The 21,851-nt window shown below is 50.0% G+C and overlaps 1 protein-coding gene across 1 annotated transcript in view; it reads left to right on the top strand.

Moving 5' to 3' along the window:
* The first annotated feature begins 2,197 nt into the window (after positions 1–2,197).
* Positions 2,198–21,851, top strand: part of mEFTu1 (mitochondrial translation elongation factor Tu 1) — a 235,199-nt gene continuing 215,545 nt past the window's right edge. Inside the window, exon 1 of the mRNA XM_067103039.1 lies at positions 2,198–2,355. Coding sequence (XP_066959140.1) covers positions 2,316–2,355 — 40 coding nt within the window. The 5' untranslated portion in view covers positions 2,198–2,315. The remainder of the gene's footprint in view (positions 2,356–21,851) is intronic.

Raw genomic sequence — 21,851 nt, 5'->3', positions numbered from 1 at the left:
TCCTCTCCAGCTGGATCAGCCGGTTCGGTGTCCTGGACGACATAACGACAGGCAGGGGACCCCTTTTCCTGTCCGAGCTATGGACCGCCCTTGCACGCCTAATGGGGACCACTCACCACAGCACCACCGCCTACAACCCTGCAGCCAACGGAATGGTGGAAAGTTTCCACAGGTCTCTGAAGGCATCCCTCATGGCTCGTTGTTCCTCTGAAAACTGGAAGTACCAGCAGCCTTGGGCCCTCCTCGGGTTGAGGACCACCCCCCAGAGCCAATGGTGACCCCTCCTCAGCAGAAAAAGTATACAGGGAGACTCTGGTAGTCCCAGGAGAACTCGTCGCAGAGAACAGGGATGACATAGGAATGCAGAGGCTCCGAGACAGAGTTGGAAAGTTCACCCCCTGTCAAAAGACATTCACCGACAGGACGTCCCCCTTCATGCCCCCAGAGATGTCCTCCTCCACCCATGTCTTCGTCAGGGACGACACCATACACCCATCCTTGACTAGGCCCTACAGGGACCTTTCTTTGTCCTGGAAAGGAACAAGAAGGCATTCCAAATATCCATCCATGGGCAGGAAGACTGGGTGCCAATAGATTGTCTCAAACCCGCATTCCTGGAGGGGAGCAATGGAGGCGGACCCCAAGACATCCTGCAGGATACGGCAGCCTCTCAAACAACCCCGGTGTCAGGAAGAAGGCGAGGGCATCCCTGGAAAACACAGAAACCTGATGGAAATGCACCCCAACAAACCACTGCAGAGGACATCGAGGAAGGTGACCACCCTCTCCAGTTGACATCAAGAAAGAGAGGCTCCCTTCGTCGCCCCAGCATACATCTGGTTTAATCAGACGTCACCTCCGTCTTGTGGGGAGAGTATTGTAAAGTACCCACTCAATGCGCTCTCTGTGGAGAACATCCCATTTTCTGTGGCCTTTCCCCAACCTGAGGTTGAGCAGAATATATATTTATCATCACAATTGTGAACTGTGTATAAGTTGTCTTTCCAGGCAATCAAGTATTATTTACAAGTAACAAGTTATTTATTTCATATGTCAGACATTGTTTATCACTATGTTCTCTGTATGAACCTGTCCTGTTTTTAAGGAACTAGTTTGGCCTCAGGTCACCTGTAAATCTTTGTACCAGCGGTTTCTGCATTGCAAATACTTGTTTCTAGTCATTCATATGTTCATATGTACTGTCCTGTTAGCATATATATTATGAATTTTTAATACTTTGTTTCAGTCCTCTGAAGATGGCTCAGCAATAAAGCCGACACCGGTCAGAATTTACTAGTGTTTCATTTCTTCCAGTTGGTGTTTGATATATAAAATCGCAATTAGGAGTAATTATATATATATATATATATATATATATATATATATATATATATATATATATATATATATATATATATATATATATATATATATATATATATATATATGCAAGCGTGTCTTTGAGGTAGTGACTTTTCGTAAGTTTGGTGGTTAAAAATCATAATTTTGTTCTATGGCCGAATATATTCTGTAATCGATAAAAAAATTACTAATCCAAAAGAGCTATATTAATGATTTACGTACATTGTGATTTTCTAAATTTTTGGCAAATCCTTTGTGGGTATGTAATTTTTTTTTAAAATACCGTAGTGTTGGACTGGAAACAGCAGAAATTTCATGTTCCATATCTGTTGGCATGTGAATTGCAATTTTCATTAATGATCATTTTCATTGTAAAGTTGTACAAAAATTGAATATTAGACATTTTTGATAACTTAAAATCTATTTTTTTTTTGTAAGTCAGGTGCATCATCAAAGCATGGAATGTATTTTACTAGTTTCTACCCTATAGAAGTTTCGTTGGCAGTAATGACCATCGTTCTCCGTGCGGGTTATGGTCTGTATTTTTTTTTTTATAACTGGTGGGAAGACGTAATCTGGGTTTCACTTATTTCAGGAAAAAAATCATAATAATATCTACAATATTTAGGGTAAAGTGTAATTGTGTTTAAGATGGTAACCACACTCATGGTAGTTTTTCTTGAACACTAACCACTATTTTTCGGACTATATGTTCTTATTACTAAATATTTTTACTATTTACTACCTATTTTGAGCAATAAATAATATGACTGACTAAAACTTACCGCACAAGCAATATTCAATGAGAACAGCAACGAAAGTATATCCTTGTTACGAATTACGACGGGTAGAATTTGGTGTTGTTACACAAACAAGACGACATCTAATATTCTAAGGCTGCCGCTGCACACCGCTGCCCTCCGCTCCCCCCGAACCTTCCCCACTTCGAAATTATGGCCGCGTGTAAAGTGTATAAAGTGTTCACATCTTCATGTAAGTTGAAATTACTCTGGTCAGTTGACAGTTAGGATATGCGTGATTCATGTTTTTATTTTACCGTTTCAAATTTGCTCTGGTAATTCAGAAGCTTTCAATGTGATTCAGTAGGTGAGGCCAGAGCTTGATCGTTGTTTAAGCCGGGTGGACATCCCATGCTGAAGGCCGGTGGCGTTATTTGTACGCTGTAATTATCTGAATTTGCTTCCCATGACGGCAGCTGTCAGTCAATGTGCCGAAATGCTTCATACAACGGCAAGTGTGTAAGAGTTCGTTTTGGGGATTTTTGGGTGTAGGCTAAGGGGCTGTGTCCCCTGTGAGGAAGGCTAGGCTACTTTGCAGAACGGCGGGATCAGGCCTTTCAGAGGTTTTGTGTTAATCCCCCCCCCCTCCCCCGGGCCAGGGTGGAAAGTAAGGTAGAAGAAAGAATATGAAAGAATGTACAGTAAAAGGAATGAAAAGGGTTGCAGGTAGGGCTGAAGGCATGCTGCAAAGAACCTAGTGATGCCTACAGTGCCCCGCACGAGGTGCACTGACAGCACTACCTCCTACGGGGGGAAGGAATCAGAGCTGTAGATGAAACTGCAAGTCTCTGCATCAGTAGACTAATTGCTCAACAAATTCATCATCTCAGAGTGCTCAGGGTCATCAAGCTCACCTCCTCCTCCTCCTCCTCCTCCTCCTCCTCCTCCAAGGGATTAAGACCCAATGCTGGTGCTAGGCTGTATGAACCCTGAAGATGGTCGTTTAAGGCTTATTGGAGGCAGTGAGGGAGGGAGGGAGGCAGTTGAGGGTTTATTAGCACTCCCTTAATCTGGTCTTTATTGCTAGACTTTTAACAGATACTGACCTCTAAGCAGGGATGTCCTTGTGCATTACAAGCAAGATCCTGCATAACTTGCAAGCTGTTAAAGTGGGAACATCTCTCAGCAAATTTGAGCACAGTCTCATATATATGACGCAGTCTTCTCGAGCTTTCAGCTTCATGTATACTGCTTCCATCCATTTGTGCAGTGCAGTGCAGTGCAAGGGTGTTGGTAACACTCAAGATGATTTGTTCACCTTCCATCTGCAAGGCTGGAGGTGCATCATTGTCATGTTGCCACTTACCAGCAACACCATCTTCTGTAAGCTTTAGGGTATTAATAGCCAGTAAAATTTTACAGGTTGCCAATAAAAAATAACACTGTGTACCCTAGGGGTGTGGACTGGTTACAAATTTGCTGTTTGTTCCGACACAATATACAAACCCGAGGTCCTTTACATTAGGAGATACTTTCAGGCGTAGGCTGGAAACGGCCGTTAAACTCTTGAACAAGGTGGTTAGGCAGTAACTACCTCCAGGTAGGCGGGATACCCACTGCCCGGATGTAAACATTCCAGTTGTTCCGACACAATATACACAAACCCTCGGTCCTTTACATTAGAGATACTTTCAGGCGTAGGCTGAAAAACGCCGTTGAACTTCAACAAGGTGGTTAGGCAGTTACTGTCCGGGAGATGGGAGCACCGCCTGCCCGGATGTAAACATTCCATTTGCTTTTGCCGTCGTAGGCACGGACGTTGTTCTTCGCTCTCTGCCTGACTGCATTTTTTTCTTCATCATTCTTGGTGGGAATTTTCCTTTTTCATTTTTGTGTTATGGATAAATCATCTAAATCCTCCCATCCCCAGCGTGTATGTCCTGGGGTGGGAGGAAAAAGTGTAATTCCTTTAGATCTAGAGTCGATGTGGACCCACACGCTCTCTGCACATCTTGCAGGCGGGTGTGTTCACGCGACTACTTGTAATGAGTGTTGTTTGTGGTCCTCCGAGCAATGGGGCAAGTTCGAAGGAGGAGATCTTACCGTCGTAAGCCTACCAAGGAGTCATCCGAGGAAATACGCCCTGGCGACCCCGTTGGTGGCGATGTTTGGGTTCGTTTCTACCTCCCAGCGAACTTCCTCTTCTTGCTCCCTCTCCTCGGTGAGGATTCCCCCTCCCCTTCCTCTTACGTTTCTTCGTTTGTGGAAGGGCACGGGGAGAGTTGGACAGCGGCTTCATCTCGAAGTCTCTTCCCGTTCGGAGGAGTTTTTCCGCCGGAGCGGGTGGAGGCTTCTTCTATTAACCCGACTTTTGCTTCAGGTACCGGGCTCGATAGCCAGACGATGATACCAAGTTCACCTGGCTGCACCGGGCCTACCTGGCTCGGCTCTGGAAGGTTTGGCTCCCATGGCCCCTCTCCAGTCATCGACCCACACGGCAGCAACAGCCACTACCACGACTGTCACCTTTTCGCGGTTTGTCCAGATGCCGATTTCAGTTGCTTTCGCATCTGGACACCCAGGTATCGGCGTCATCCGCAGGCCAGCACGCTGTTCCCCTGCCACCTGGCTTTCTGGCACCATTCTCGCGCGACTGGCCCCTCCTACATGGTGACGCCATCGCACCGTATGTGACTGTTGCTGCCCCATTGCTGAACATGGCCTGGCCTTGAGACGGTTCCTCGTCTGTCTCTCCAGCCCGGCCCTTCGTCTGCCTCAGTTCCCTTTCCAGCGACCTTGGCGCGGCCGTACCAGATCTGCATGCGGGGAGGCGGCGCTTGCATCCCTGGCCCCGCCCACCGGTTCCTGGCCGACACGCAGGCTCGCTGCCCAGGCAATTGCTGGTCCGAGCTCCGCCGTCTCTGCCGGGTTGCACCTTCTGCTGTTGTGGCCCCTCCCGCTGTTCCTGTTCCTGCTGTTCCTGAGTCCCGTCTTTCGCTTTCTTGGATTGGTGATCTGACTGCTTTCCTGAAGCAGATGGTGAAGAAGAAGAAGAAGAAAGAGGTCTAGGAAGTGTGTCATGCTGTCTTCATCTTCGTCTTCATCGTGCGCCGTTAGTCTGCTGCTTCTTCCTCTTCCTCTTCCAAGGCTTCGCGTGTCGAAGAAGAAGAAGTCTGTCTCTCCCCTAAGAAACCTCGCACTGAGATTTCTAAGGGTCTGTCTCCTTCCACACAGAAGGCAGTGGGTTCTCGTTGGTTCTTCCCGATCTTCGGATCAGGGAACCGCTGTTCCCGAGCCTCCGGGCCAGGGCAGCGGGAACCAAGGGTGTGCAGACCAAGGTCGGCACTCTCCCGCTGCGCCTAAGAAACCTCCTGCTTCTAAGGCCAGCGAGTGTCGGACTCTCGTTCGTTGAAGTTGCTCAGTACCGGGTCTCCAAGGAGACCAGGATACCCCAGTCTGTTACGGTGGACACTTCTCGCCGTACAGACCAGGGCGTGGGGACGAGAAAGAGCTTGGGGCATGCAGGTGCCCCTTCTCTTCCTGCTGGCACTCCATCCAGTGCCAGGTCAGGTTCGGGATAATGCTTCAGCCCGAGGGCCGAGTGCATGGAGAAACAGGGAAGAAGTCCCTGCTCAGTCTTCCCGAGAGGCTTGGCCTCGAAGAAGTCTGGGGCGCGTCTAGAGGACAGCGCGTTTCTCGCCAGCCAGCCGCGTTCGACTCCTCCCAGTCCCAGGCCGCGCCCGGTCGGCCAGACTGGCTCAGGGGAGGCGAACGCGCGGCGGCGACTCGCGTCCCCGCTCCGCTCCTCGGGAGACCGTTTCACCTGGGATGAAACGTTCTCCTCGACCTGAGGGCCCGTCATCACCGCGGGTTGGTGACCGCCCTCGGCCTGCTGCCTCTACTGGTTCTGCCAGTAAGGGCAGTGGGAGCGCCCGATCTTCCTCCCCTGTCCCCTCCGCTCCTTGGTCTCCTCCAAGGGCGTGAGTTGGAGAGGAGGAACTCTGGGGAGTGTTCTCCTCAGAGTTCAACTGCATGGGGGTATGTTCCTGGCTCGGTCCTTGGCTCGACCAGGTCCTATGCCGTAGTTCAGGAAGATCCTCAGGGGTCTGCCGAGGTTCTCCCTCCTGCAGGGAGAGTAGTTCGGAGGACCGCACCCTGGAAGGACTTGAAGGTCCTCTGCCTCAGGATGCGGACACCCCGAAATACAGAGGACTTTTTCGGAGGTTATAGCGCTGATTCGTCGGCACAATGACCTCGGGGAAGGGACCACGGCTTCGTCTGTGGATTGTCGTCCGCGTCTCGAATCCTTCTGGGGTCCTAAGAAGGAACCCAAGGCTTCGGTGGGGCTGCCGTGGTCCACGCTTGCCGAGGGGGTACTCGATCAGGTGAACGGTCTTGTGTCTGGGCAAGACAGTTCCTTCGATCGAGCCGCTCGGAGAAGCTTCTTCCTCCCCTCTACCTGCGTCAGAAAGCGCTTTTACTCTCAATAGAAGGAGCGTTGCTGACTAAACAGGTTGACCCGGACCTGACTCGTCTGGATCCGGGTCTTTCGTTGCAACAATTGTCGGCAGAGAATGTTTCTCCCAAGCAAGCTGCAACCCTGGAAGCCACCGCCATGGCGGCCTTTCAGGCAGTCTCCTGGCTCGATCTGTGGTCCTTCACAGTATCGAAGGTAGCCGCTTCCTCAGGCGCTATCGTGCCTGGGGAGGACTCTGCTTTTGGGAGACTGTGCCAGTCTGGAGGTAGGGCTATTTCCTACCTTGCCACCAGACTGCAAACCTGTGGGCAAACCTGGTTTAAAGCAAAGAGATGCCGTTCTTCTCGCTTTGCCAAGTCTGTAGGTCCAAGTCGGCAATCGCCTTAGGAATGGACCGTTGCTGGGTTCCTCCTCTCTCTTCCCTAGAGAGTTGGTGGATGCTGCGGTGAGACAAACGCCGTGCCGATGAGAACGACCGGCTTGTCCACCAGGCAGTGGTTAAGACCTCCGGGTCTTTCGTTCCCACTGCAGCCAGGTCTTGGGCCAGGCTGGCCTTCTCGGCCCCTAAGAGTCCCAGTCTTGAAGGGGTCCCGAGGAAACACCCAGCCTTCTTCTTCCTCGAAAGGGGGTTACTCCCGTCCTTTTCAGCCCCCTTTCCAATCGGTAGAGGGGGCAAGGGAAGAAGAAGAAGGAGAGACGCTAGAGGGCGTTCCCCCAGAAGCTGCCAAAGGTGGGGGTGCCTGTCGAGCCATTGGGCAACGTGGCAGCGACATGGAGCCGAGACCTGGATAGTGGATGTTCTTCGGGAGGGATATCTCCACCCCCGAGTCTCGGCCTCCCCTCACCTACACTCCGGTCCATCTCCAAACTTATCTTTCAGGTTCGTTGAAGGACATCGCACTGCAGCAAGAAGTGCAAGCCATGCTGAGCAAGAATGCTGTAGAAGTCGTGTCGGACCAGTCTCCAGGCTTTACAGCCGGATCTTTCGTAGAGAAGGCATCAGGGGATGGAGACCAGTCATAGACTCTCTCCTTTGAACCGTTTCCTTCGCCAGACTCGGTTCACGATGGAAACAGCGCGATGGGGTGCTGGCCTCCATCAGGGAGAACGACTTCATGCTTACGGTGGACTTGAAGGATCGTATTTTCAAATACCCATCCATCCGTCCTAAAGCGCAAGTACCTCCCGCCTTTATCCTCGGGAGTCGGTCTTCCAATTCAGGGCACTTTGTTTGGGCTCTCGACCGCTCCCCAGGTGTTCACGAGTGTTCTCTCTCGTGTCAGCTTGGGCCCAGACTTGGGATACGTCTTCTGAGGTATCTCGACGACTGGCTAGTCCTGGCGAGCTCTCGCCGCAGTTGCTACAGGACAGGATCGTCTCCTCGAGTTTTGCCAGGATCTAGGGATCGTGGTAAATCTGGAGAAGTCAGATCTCACCCCAAGCAGAGGACGAAATACCTGGGCATGCTGATAGACACGGTGGCAGCAAAAGTCTTTCCCTCGGGACTCGTATCAGCAAGTTCAGGGAGGCAGCACAGTTGTTCCTGTCACGACAGGAGCAACAAGCTCGGGCAATGGCAAGTCGTCATCGGTCACCTGTCGTCATTAGAAAAGCTGGAGTTCCTCACGGGCGTCTTCACCTGCGGTCTCTCCAGTGGAGACTAAAGGAGCTCTGGTCCCAGTCCGAGAGACCCCAGTCCTTCCTCATTCCTCTTTCCGAGGAAGTGAGAAAGGACCTCCACTGGTGGTTGGACGACAGGAACCTCTTAATAGGAGTATCCCTGCATACTCCCCCTCCGGACATGCTTCTGTTTTGGACGCATCGACCGAGGATGGGGCGCACATCTGGAGGAGTTGCTGACTTCGGGAGTGTGGCACCGAGACGACAAGCACCTTCACATCAATATTCTGGAGCTCAAGGCGGCCTTCCTGGCTCTCCAGGAGTTCCAGGATCGAGTGATGGGACACTCCGTGGTGTTGATGAGCGACAATACCACGGTAGTGGCATATGTCAACAAGCAGGGGACTGGTGTCCCATCAGCTTCATCAGTTGGCAATGCAGGTGCACAGTGGGCAGTAGCTCACTCGGTAGAGCTGTCAGCCAGATACATTCCAGGCAAGAGGAATGTAGTGGCGGACAAGCTCAGCCGCCAGAACCAGGTGGTAGGGACCGAATGGTCCCTCCATCAGGAAGTAGCGAAAGGCTGTTCGACCTGTGGGGGCGTCCAGTGATAGATCTGTTCGCCACCCGGCACAACAGAAAACTTCAGGTCTTCTGTTGGTCGTGCCGGACCCATGGGCCGCTGCGGAGGACGCTTTTTCCAACATCCGTGGGACAACCTCGACACGTCGCCTTTCCTCCATTCTGTCTGATTCGCCGGGTAATCAGCGGTGATGATCACCCGAATCTCAGAATGACTCTGGTGGCACCCAAATGGCCACTTTTGGTACCGGACCTGCTAGCTCTCCTCTCCGAGGCACCGAGAGATTCCCCTGGCCCAACCTTCTGCGTCAACCTCACGCAGAGCAGTTCCACCTGGCAGTGCATTCCCTGTGTCTTCACGGCTGGAGGTTATCCACCATCTCTTGCGAGCGAGAGGCTTTTCACGCCGCGCAGCAACAGAGATGGCAGGATACCTCAGAAGATCCTCCGCAGCGGTATACCAGGGAAAGTGGTCCGTCTTCTGTGGTTGGTGTCGTCGAAGGGTATCTCTCCGGTCAGAGCTACTGTTCAGCAGGTCGCGGACTTCCTCGTCTTCCTTCGCCGAGAGAAGCTTCTCTCCATTTCAGCAGTAAAAGGCTACGCGCACTTTTTCGGCCTAGTCTTGCGGCTGAAAAGGAGTAGACATCTCTTCCTCTTTCGAGATTTCTCTACTCATGAGAAGCTTTGAACGGTCTTGCCCACCCAGGGATCTCAGGCCCCTGCGTGGGATGTGACTCGTTCTAAGGAGCCTGACTCGTGCACCATACGAGCCTTTAAGAGAGTCGTCAGACAGGGATCTGACCCTCAAGACCGTTTTCTTGCTTGCCCTGGCATTCGGCAAAGAGAGTTGGCGAACTTCATGGACTTTCCTTTGATGTAAAACACTCAAGGGGATGGGGATCAGTTACGCTCGATTTCATCCCGGATTTTTGTAGCGAAGACTCAGAATCCCGGTCCCTGACGACGGTTGAGTCCTTCACGATCCTCCCTAGAGGACTTCGTAGATAATGATCCAGACGAGATGTTACTGTGTCCTGTTAGGGTGCTGCGGCGCTATCTGAAGAAGACTCGCACCTCCGGCCTGAGTGTCGACGACTCTTCGTTAGCACTGGCTCGACCAAGAAAGAAGTGTCCAAGAACACCATCTCTTTTTGGCCGTGAGACAATAAGGAGAGCGTGCTCTGCTGCAGGAGAAGACGATGAGTGCGCTTTCGTCCGAGCTCACGAGGTCCGCAGCATTGGTCCATCCTCGCATTCCGGAAGAATATGTCGGTACCACAGGTACTGAAGGCAGGTGTGTGGTCCCGACAGACTACCTTCACTTCCTTCTACCTCCGGGATGTTGCACATAAGTCCTTGGACACTTTTTCCTTGGGTCCTGTGGTGGCTGCTCAACAAGTTGTGTAGCTTATCCAGCTCCCCTAACGGGACAGGTTGCATCTCGCCTATGTTGTACGGTAAGGATTGGGAGATGCTTGTTGAGTGACTGGCCTCTTTTCCTTCTCCCCTATCCTAAGCTCTCTTCCCACGGGCAGGAGCGGACGTGCCGTTACAAGCTGGACCTGGCGATCGAGGCAGGTAAGCACATAACGTGAGCTTCCGTTCTATTTCCTTTCAGGTTATAGAAGCAACCCCTACTCCTTTCTCTTGCAAGGGGAGGAAAGAGTAAATGACTTTGAGACAAACCCAATGCTTGTATTTGCCTTATTGTCATCCACGTCATTTCTTCCTAGCCTACTTGCATGAACTGACGTTTCCCTCTTTCATGCAAAGGGACCACAAGTCTGACATAGATCTTGCGTTTCTTTGTGATCTTTTGTCAGAGGTGATTTTTTTCCCTTCCTCGCTCTTCACGACCAGGAAGGGAAGACAAGGTGGTGAACTCCAGTCAGTTCAGAGAGACTTTTTCAGATTCCTCCCTCCAATCAGTAAGTCTCTAATGTAAAGGACCGAGGGTTTGTATATTGTGTCGGAACAAATAACAATTTTTGAAAGTAAATTGTATTTTTCCTAACTATACAAACCCGAGGTCCTTTACAGTTATGCCCACCTCATGCCACCCCTCAATCTGTACATGGGCGAAAGGCAAATTGGAATGTTTACATCCGGGCAGGCGGTGCTCCCCGCCTCCCGGACAGTAACTGCCTAACCACCTTGTTGAAGTTCAACGGCCGTTTTCCAGCCTACGCCTGAAAGTATCTCCTAATGTAAAGGACCTCGGGTTTGTATAGTTAGGAAAAATACAATTTACTTTCAAAAATTGTTATTTTGCTTTCGGCCGTCAGCCGTTGCTGACGTATTTTTCTGTTCTCTCTGCTGACTGTCGTTAAGCTCTTACGGTGGGATCTTTCTGTATTTTTGTTTATATATTGCGTGTGTTTGATATTTGTAATACAAACCCACGATTTGTGATAACCTTGTGTAAGCCGTCGTTCCCCTGCCTGTGTCTGGGGTTTGACGGCCAAGGGCATAGCTGGAGTAGCGAGCCAAGTGGTAATGCTTCTCTCCAGCGGCCCTTTTCATAATACTGGGCGCCCCTGTACTTTCGGGATTAGTTTGGGACGCTTTTTCTTCACTTCCCTACATCCATCGGGACGTAAGATTAGTCCCTTCTTGGGCTTCCGCCTCCGTGTGTAAGGGCATCACTAATTTCTTCCTTCTTTTGCTGAGTGTTTGTCTCCGCCTGCGCTTAGAGATTGCGGGCTGAGTGGGAGGTTACGGGCGTCGTCGATAAGTTCCGCTTCCACGGCGCCCTTGGTGGCCTCCCCTCTGTCCTTTTTTCTCTTCCCGTAGGTTCTTCCTTCTCTCTCCTTCGCCCTCTTCGCTCGCTCGTCAGGTGAAGACACGGGGGGAGCGAGCAACCTCGTCTAGAGTAACTCCTAACGCTGCGTAGGGCTGTTCCCCTTGTAGCGGGAGGAGCCTCTACTAATCATATTTGTTTTTCTTTCAGGTTGACAGTGAGCATTGCAGAGACAGCAGTAGTTGGCTGGATATCATATATCAAGAATATCTTGCATGAAGCAGTCCCGACTTTCATTCAGTGTTGCCGGGATCGACCACAATACCTGATTAGATGACATATTACCACGTCGGGATCGCTCTGACTCTGTTCCCGCCGATGTAGTTCGATCGCTGTCATTGCTGGTTTTCATGTATGCTGTTGCAATGCTTCCTGCGTATCTGTGGTCTATCTGCTCCTGCTGTTCCCTGTGTTTTGCTCGTGTCAACTCATGACAGTCTCGGGGCTGCTCTCCTGGTCTCCTCCCGCAGCCGCCCTGATCGCTCCTGTCGATGCTGGTGACTTTCAATGACACTCTGTCTGTTGCATTAGCTCCTGCCTTCCGAACAGCTTCACGAGCTCCTGCATCGAATGTCCTGATCGTGCCCGCTTCTTCTCCTAGTGGTCGTGCCCGGGCCACTTCCGTTGTGTTTCCTGCCTGCTGCCATCCTGTAGAAGACGTGGGCGTGAAGGGAAGAAGTCGCCTTGTGGAAGTAGCGTTCCTGGCCGTTGCATAGCTCCTGCTCTCCGAACCTTTGCCGTAGCTCCTGCATCGGCTGTCCTGATCATTCCTGCTGCTCCTGGCGGTCGTGCCGGTCCGCTTCCGTGCGTTCCTGCTAGCTGCCCCAGAGGTTACGATGTCCGCCATCCTGTAGAAGATGTCAGCGTGAAGATTTAGGAAGTGGTCCTGTTGAGGTGATTTTCCTGGCCGTTGCAGTAGCTCCTGCCCTCCGATCTGCTGCTGTAGCTCCATCGGCTGCATCGGCTGTCCTGATCATGCTTCTCCTGCGTCCGTTGTGTTCCTGCCGGACTACCCTGGAGGTTCGATGTTTCGTGTCGACCATCCTGTAGAAGATGTGGGAGTGGAGATGAAGGAAGCTGTCCTGTGGAAGTAGCCGCCGTCTTCTTCATCTTATCTTGATTTCGTCTTCTGCTGCGTCTTCCCTTCCTCTCCCGAGGTCCTGGAGGTCCCGAGAATGGCAGACCTTCATCGGCGAGGGGAAGGATGCTGCTTCTTCCCTTGATGCCCTTGGACATTTAGGGACTGCCTCCTTCCGAGGAGGCAGTGGGTCTCTCGTTGGCTCTTCCCGACCTTCGGGTTAGGGAACCCGATTGGCATAGCCGTGGGTTTTGTGTTTCGGAAGCGTGGGCGCGCAGACCTCAGTTTGCGTTCCCGTTCCCGAGTCTTAGAGGTTCCGCCTCTAAGATGGGGGCTGCTTCGGCGCTCGTTCGCGAGCTTTAAGTGCTCGAGATTCTATGGAATATCGAGTATCGATCTGGTCTGGAGAGATTTTCCTTGGCCCAGTTCGGGAGCAGTGCGAGAGAAAGGGCCGAGGCACCCAGGTGTCTCGGTTCCTCTTCCTGCCAGCACTGCATAGCGCTCCCGAGTGTTTGCCAGTGCTCGGTCGGGTTCCCAGCCTGGTGTCTCGAACCTCTCGGTTCGAACACCAGAAGAAGCAAGGAAGAGATTCACTTTGGGAGTCCTGCGGGACTTCCAAGGGACTGACACTCTTCCGGAAGACAAGTTGGCCGATTCGCATTTTCCTGTGGGATCTTGCGTTTGGGGTCGTGAGCACGCCTCTCGAGGCCATTCCCTCGTTGCCAGTCTTGAAGTCTGCATCTAAGACTGGTTCTGTGTGGCTCTTTAATCTATTAGGTAACAAAGCAGCCGCTCCCGATTTTCGGAAGTTCGTGGGTAGCTCGAATTCTATGAATCACGGCGCTCTCCTTCGAGGCATAGGACGAGAGAAAGTGTCGAGACACCCAGGTGTCTGGTTGCCGAGACACCCAGGTGTCTGGTTGCGGGGCGCCCAGGGAGACACCCAGGTGTCTGGTTGCCGGGACACCCAGGTGTCTGGTTGCCTGGGACGCCCTTGTGTCTGGTTGCCGGGACACCCAGGTGTCTGGTTGCCGAGACACCCAGGTGTCTGGTCGCCGGGACACCCAGGTGTCGGTGTACCCGCGACGCCAGGTGTCTCGATTCTGCCCGCCAGCTGCTTTGGTTGCTCGGGGGCTTCGTTCTTGTGTCTCGAACTTTAGGGTTCGAGCATGCAAGATAGCAGACACAGAATTCCCCTATGAGCCTTCTTCTCGAGGGCCTTGGCCTCGGTTTGCCTCGAAGGAGTTTAGAGTTCGGGAAACTAGCAATTGTTCACAGCAGACGAGTCTGGCCTGCCCAGTTATGAGTCTGGCTCTGTTTCGGCTCGACTTGGCTTGCCAGACTGGCTCGGCTCGACTCGACATGGCTTGCCAGACTGGCTCGGCTCGACTCGACTTGGCTTGCCAGACTGGCTTGGCTCGTCTCGGCTCGCCCCGCCTGCCTCCCAGTCTGCCGCATACCGACCAGCTCGGTTCGGCTCGGCTCGGCCCTACTTGGTTTTTTCCGATTCGGGTCTCGTGTATGCTCGAGTGAATTTTTGCTCTTCCCAGGAAAGCACTTTGCCACGGCATAGGTGCTCTTCTTTCCCGTGTGGCAGTAATCTCCTTGGTTGATTATTGCTCACGGTCCGCCTCTCCTGCTTATCATTCTGGCAGGACAGGTAGGGCTACTCTTTCTCACCTTTTCTCCTCTCCTTTCGGTTGTTCGAGAGGAGCGAGACGGACAGAGAGAGCTCCGGCGAAATTTTCTTTCGGAGTTCGGCTGCCTGGCGTGCTTTGGGTATCGGTCCCCGATTCTCTCGTATTATAACCAGGTAGCTGAGAAGGGTTTCATGGGATCTGTCAAGGTCTCCCTCCAAGGGGAGAAGTACAGGGTTTCACGATCGGAACAGCGAGGGTCTTCCTCTTCAAGTCACGATCGCCCCGTGTTCTCGAGAACTTGGCGCTGATTCGTCGGCGCGAGGATCCCTGGGACAGGACCGCGGCTCCCTCAATGAATAACCTTCATCACTTGCAACCCTTGCAGTTTCTGAGGGCCGAGAATGTCAGGGACCGCCGCAGTCCTGTCTTCGAGAAGCGTTCTCGACCTGATGGATTCTTTTCTTGATGGAGTTAATTCAGGTCGAAACACCAAACTTCCACACCCCTGCCTCGGCAGAATATGAATTCTTCTTGCCTCGGAGGGTCTTGCTGACCACAGTTTTTTGGGCAATTCTGGTGCTAAGAAGAAGGACTTTGTCCCAATTCGGATCTCAGTTTCGTAAGTCCCGAGTTGGCTCGACCCTTGGGAACGAACCTTTACTTGGTTCTGCCTTTCTCTTTCAGAGATTTGCCAGATACCCTGGTAATCAAGGTTCCCACCAGGGCACTGCCTTGTCCTTTGGACAATGGCCAAGAATTTTGGGTCTTATCATTTCAACTCGACCTTGGGTTCAAGCCAGCCCACCTCAACTCCTTAGCTAAGAAGTCCTAGGCTTCAGAAGAAGATTGCAACTGCTGATGCCTGGACAAAATGATGCTTATCGAGTCTCTGGAGCTGGCAGCAACATTGCCGAGACCTGGGAATGGATTCCTTCAGGAGAAGTATCTATTTCCCTTAGGTCTCGGCAATTCTTTCCATCGCCTCTCCCGTGCTCCCGATTCGGGAAATGCCAGCCGGCTAGAGCTAATTGTCTCGGTTCCCTGTCATCTTGCAGAAGCTTCCCCATGGTGGAAAATGGAAGTCTGCTTCCTTTTCCTCTGTTCTTTCCTCTTCGAGGTATGAGGAAAGAGTTAGGCTAATGCTTGATTATAGGAACCTTTGAATATGCCTTCATATTTCCCTCAAATCTTGTGTCTACTCACAGATTCACAGGTTGAGAATAGGCGCACACTGGTAAAGACCTTGTCTTGAATTTGTGTGACCGAGATGATTAGTACCTTCCATCACCGTCCTGGGCTCAGGGCAGCCTTTTGGCCGTCCGAGAATCCAGGATGGGTTTTATGGCACTCACTGGTTTCATTGAACAATAAAACCACAGTAGTGACTTTTTGTCGACAAACAGGAGGCAATCATTTTTTTCCCCTGTTTTATCTCGACATTTGAAGGTACTCGAAAGTGTTGTTCTATTGCACACTCGACAGCTCAATTAACCAGATGCATCCCTGGTGGGGATGTATTGGTAGGCAAGCCTGGCCTCGGGTTTGAGTGATCGGGACAGAACATGCTGCTCACTCTTTTTCACGAAGACTCATACAGAGACTGCTGGACTGAGAAATCCCTACCGTCCTTCTGTTGCCTCCCTGCACACAAGTCAGTAGTGTTTTCTCGCTCCCTCATACCAGACCAGGGCCGCTCTGTTGAGGCATGCTGTCTTTTGGTGAAAACTCGATATCAACGTTTTTCCCTCCGTATTTGTCCGTTTCGCTAGGGGTTCACAAACATTGCTCACCCCGAGTTACAGACAAATACTTAAAGACTTCCCTCCTTCCGAACTGATTGCCGAGGCATCGAGAAGAATTCCGCTTGACCCATCCTCCTGTGCAGCTACACAAGAAGCGGTTCTTGAGGCAGTACATCCCTGTGGGTTCAGGACTGGGAGACTTTCCAGCTTTCCTTGCAAGCACAGGCTTTCTCGCTGAGCGGCAACAGATATAGCTGGATATCCCTTGAAGTCCTCTGCAACACTGTCCCAGGGACTGGATCCGTCTTCGCTGGTGGTGTCGTTGTGGAACTTCTTCCCGGTCAGAGTCGCTTGTCAAGTCTGGACTTCCTCGTCTTCTCCGCCGAGGGCTGCTTCTCTCCCTTTCAGTTTTGAAGAATGTAGGCCCTTGCGACCTAGTCTTTTATCTGAAGTAGCCTTCGTCTCCTTAGTCGAGAGTTAGCTACGGACGAAGCTTCTTCAGTCATGCTGTCCCAGGAATGTTTCCTGGGTGGCATGCGACTCTCGTTTAGGGTTCCTGTCCGTGCTCTGCACTCGCCCTACAGAGTCGTCGGATAGAGATATGCCCTCTTAGGTCCATCTCTCATGTTACCCTGGCCTTGGCGTAGAAGATGGAAGAACAGGGTGGGGATCATCCTTCTCGGATGTCGTAGGTGGACTCCAAATCCATTGGCATCGACTGTTGGGTTCGAGTCCTTCTTGTTCCTCTCCTCCTTGGACTTTGTATCGATGATCCAGATCATTCATTACTTTGTCCTATTGGGAGCTGTGGTACTTTCGAAAGGTTTGACATTCCTAACCTGGATGTCGTCAACGTTTTTCGCCAGTACTGTCTCTCCCAAGGAAGAAGTGTCTAAGGGCACATCTTCCTCCTGACTTAAATGAAGCGATCAAGGAGGTACTTGGCAGCTGATGACAACGATACCGGTACCTTTCACCCGAGAGCTCACAAAGTCGATGGCTTGGTCCATCCCTCGCATTCGGAAGAATATGTCGGTACCTCAGGTGCTGAAGGCGGGTGTGCGGTCCCAACAGACTACCTTCACCTCCTTCTACCTCTGGGATGTTGCACACAAGTCCTTGAACACTTTTTCCTTGGGTCCTGTGGTGGCCGCTCAACAAGTTGTGTAGCTTATCCAGCTCCCTTAAGAGGACAGGATTGCATCTCGCCGCCTATGTTGCACGGCTGTGATGGGGAGAATGGAGGTTGAGTGACTGGCCTCTCTTCTTTCTCCCCATCCTGGCTCTCTTCCCACGGGCAGGGAGCGGAAATGCCGTTACAAGCTGGACCGGGCGATCGAGGCAGATAAGCGCATAACAGGAGCTCCCGTTCTATTTCCGTTAAGGTTAATAGAAGCAACCCCACTCCTTCCTCTTGCAAGGGGAGGAAGGAGACCATGACTATGAGACAACCCAATGCTTGTATTTGCCTTATTGTCATCCGACGTCAAATTCTTCCCAGCCTACTTTGCATGAACTGACGTTTCCTCTTTCATGCAAAGGGACCCAGAAGTCTGACAACTGATCCTGCGTTTCTTACAACCCGATCTTTTGTCAGAGGCAGTTTTTCCCTTCCTCGCTCTCACGACCAGGAAGGGAAGACAAGGTGGTGAACTCCAGTCAGTTCAGAGAGACTTTCTCAGATTCCTCCTCCAATAAGTGAGTCTCTAATGTAAAGGACCGAGGGTTTGTATATTGTGTCGGAACAAATAACAATTTTTAAAGTAAATTGTATTTTCCTAACTATACAAACCCGAGGCCCTTTACAATTATGCCCACCTCATGCCACCCCTCAATCTGTACCTGGGCCGAAAGGCAAACTGGAATGTTTACATCCGGGCAGGCGGGTATCCCCGCCTACCTGGAGGTAGTTACTGCCTAACCACCTTGTTCAAGAGTTTAACGGCCGTTTCCAGCCTATGCCTGAAAGTATCTCCTAATGTAAAGGACCTCAGGTTTGTATAGTTAGGAAAAATACAATTTACTTTAAAAATTGTTATTTTAGCTATGGGGTGGGGGGGAATTATTGTCTTACCTTTTAAGTCATAATTTGATGAACTTTCAAAACTGTAGGTTACAATTTCCTATCGTGTGCATTACGTTTTTGGGAGCCACTTTCATATAATAAAACTAACTTCCGTGGAGGAAAATGAATTCTTTCAAGATAGGTTCCCTTACAGTCACTAACAGTATAGCCACAAAGCTTTCTTGTTTGCTGATCTTGGGAGAGAAACACTACAATTACAGATCCACAAATTCTTATCTGATCTTAAAGAACAGGGCTTGGAACGCTTCGTGCAAGTAACAGAACTTGGAAGAACTCCGTGATTTCTTAAAAATGATAAGGCTGCGTCATATTGTTCGAAAAATGTCTTGATGCACTGATACTGTTTAAATTCACACCCATTACATGCGGCGTCCATTGTGCAAATGATAAGAATTACAAACATTTTGCCGCATATTAGGCTAGTCGTGGGTGAAATTTAAATAATCGACTGAAAATCATTAGGCTAGTGAAATAAATGACTTGTTTTCATTGGTTCTGAAATAAGATCCGAATGAAAACCGGTTTATGACTGGGTGATTTCAGTCGTATTCAAAAAGAAGCCTAGTTACAAGGAATTAACGATTAGACTTGGTTGATCTGATGAGCCGCACCAGTAATTTCAGATTCTGTGTCGACAGTGGCCACGCAAATGACATTCGCCAATCACATCAAAACGGTGTGACGTCATGATAGTTAAGTGGGTGAAATTCAGGGGCATGCGCATTGCTGGCGGCTGCATATGTACTAACGCACACACGGGAGTTCAAGAAGTCATGGGTAAGGTGAAATTGAAACTAAGAAAAAATCCTCAATTATTTGCTTAAATTTTATTTTTTATTATGATAAATATTAGTTTGCGAGAATTATGTATTTGGAATATTTTTTCATTTTTTAATGAACATTCGAAAGGTATAATAAAAAATTGAGTAAGGTTGTTCGGACAGGAAATGAACATTTAACTGAAGTGAGTTTGTTTATTGTCGGCCAACTGTTATTTGCCCCTTAACTGTACTCAACAGTAAAGGGGGACTGGGAATTTGGGGGTAATTTTTGGAGTGACTCCAGCCAGCCACTTCAAAGACTCCAGCTAGCCATTTTTGGCTAGGAAATGATGGGGCACTAAAAGAACCTAATAATACCAACCTAATGTACCCTAGGGGTGTTTGCTGGTTACAATTTTGCCATATAAGCTATGGAGGGGTGGGGGGCTGGTATTGCCTTAATTTATAAGTCATAATTTGATCAATTATTTTTCTCTGTTGTTAAGCATTTGCGAAGCTTATGCATAGAGAAGAAATTTTCCTTTGTGATGTGTTTTACCGAAGAAAAATATAAATTATAAAGTGGGGGTGGCTTGAGTCTTCCAAAAAATAACCATTTGGGGTTTTGGGTTGGGAGAACACAGAAACGGAGCAGACATGTTTATGTCGTGGAAGCATCCCCTGGAGGAGGAAAACACCAGGGAGCCATCCGTCGCTAGGAGGGAGCGGCTGAAAGGGAGGGAGGTAACTGGGGGCAGGGAGGGAGAAAGTTCCTCATGTGCCCCAACAGCGGGGAAAAGTGAGGAATGGCACAAGTGTGGGGTGGGAGGAGGAATGCACAATCGCAGAACACGTTGGGAGCAGTGGGCAACCATCGCAACAGTGGCGGGCGTACAGGGGGCCAAGGGGATTTGAAACACTGCTCTTGGTAATGGGCACGGGGACAAAGAACATGTGACCAACAAAAATAAACCTTCACCTCCTTTACCAGCTAAAAGTGTAGAAAAAACCAGTTTCCAAAGTAAAAACAGGCGCGAAGGTTTACTTAGAGTTCTGAATTTATAAAATAGTCTGAAAAAAAAAAAACAGTCTGATACATTAAGAAAGGAAGCCCCAATAAACTTACCTTAGGGACTCCAAGCCTGCACTCACTACCGCACTTGAATTAACATCTCGTAATTGCCATAATAACATACATTAATTTCCCGGCACCCGACGTAAGAGTTTTCGCAGGTAACGGCCAAAGGTGGCGTGTTACAGGTTCAAAGAAGCATGCGGCAAGGAATCAGCTGGTGTACTGAAACTAAATACTTATGAATCATTCCAGCGCAAACAGGCAGGTACAATAGTTAGAAAGGCCTGTGAGGATCGCGTATGAATACCCCCCACACCCCCACCAACGGTGGGAGAAACTTCTCAATTCCTCTTGAAACCCCTTTTGCTGTGTTCAGTACTGGCACCTGGGGGTTCCAATGTATCTTGCCATATTTAGCACTGGCACCTGGGGGTTCAAATGTATTTTGCCATGTTTAGTACTAGCCCCTGGGGAATCAAATGTCCCTAAGTGCATTTTGCAAAATTGAATCTTTAAAAGGACCAGAAACGAACATTATCCCTCCCAGCCCCCCTTTTACCTCAGTAAGGAGCCGGCCTGTGTACCAAAAGGTCCCCTATAAGATTGTGCATGCGTGGCAGCATTCGAAATAGCAGTAGTAAAAGTTTTTGTCTTTGTAACGGCTACCTTTGTCGTCGTGTTCTTGCTGTGTTTGTGTAAGGGTTTTTTGTCTCTGTAATGCCGTAAACAGTAAATTTTGGCTGTCCTCTCATCCCCCGTGGTCTACCCCACCAAAACCCCGCTTTCCCTAGGGGTCCCTAAATTGTAGGATAGTAACAAGCAGGGGAGCAAGTCACCCTGTCCCAAAGGTATACCCACCCATAACTCCGCATTCCCATCGGGTCCCCTAGCTTGTCGGATGGAGGGAGCAAATCACCTGTCCCAGGGGTATACCCCACCATAACCCCGCTTTCCTATCGGGTCCCCTAGCCTGTTAGGTGAATTCCTGTGGTTAATTACAGGTTAATTACAATCATGCAACAGAAATTGAAGGTAAATATATAATTAGCAACCAAAAAACTGTAGAAAAAGTCAAGTTAGAAGGAAATCACCTCCACGGAGCTGCTACTTGGAACTACCGAATATAATTAACGTAACCCATCCCAGGGTTCCACATCTTTAACCAGTCTGGCGGCTTTGCCCCCTCTGATCCCCAACTAACCTACCCTAGGGCATTGTAAATTCAAATTAGAGTTGCATCCTAACCTTCCACACCTAATTTATCCTAACCTACTGGCCTAGGGCACTTGGGGACCAGTGAATGAAACGGTAACGCGATTTTTAAAAAATTGTCGAAATTGAACAAAACCTAAGAAATTGTTTGTTGTCGGGAATTAAAATATTACAAAAGTGCTGAGTTTACAGAATTTCTGTAATGAATCGTTTGTTCCTACACAAATTCAAACCCTCGTTCTTTACATGAGATTTAGCATGTGAACGCGAGCTGGAACGGCCATTTAACTTTCTGACAAGGTGGTTAATTACTGACGGTAGAGGGAAACCCTGCCCACTTGTCGGTCTACATCCCACTTTGCTTTCAGCCAGAGCCGAGTGTGACTCCTCTCATTGATCACTTGAAATCTGTGCAAGGCCTTCCTGTTACTGCTTCGACTGTAACTGTGACGACTTATACTGTTCCAGTAGCCACCGGCTCAAGGGTGTCCACCACAATTTGGTAACTCCCTCATATCTCTTCGATGATGTGCACCCAGGTGGTGCCATCAACTTCGTCATTGGGTGATGTCCTCCTCCACACTCTGCTATCTAAAGCCACCCTCGGCAAGGAGACGAAGTCAAAGAGGAAAGGAAGTCATCGTCGATTGTTAGTCTTCATCGCTGAGTGCTGTTG

Source organism: Macrobrachium rosenbergii, chromosome 4 (genome assembly GCF_040412425.1).
Source record: "Macrobrachium rosenbergii isolate ZJJX-2024 chromosome 4, ASM4041242v1, whole genome shotgun sequence".
In the NCBI taxonomy this organism is placed as follows: domain Eukaryota; kingdom Metazoa; phylum Arthropoda; class Malacostraca; order Decapoda; family Palaemonidae; genus Macrobrachium; species Macrobrachium rosenbergii.
The sequence above is the reverse complement of the archived record's forward strand: the minus strand, read 5'-3'. Positions and strand labels throughout refer to the sequence as shown.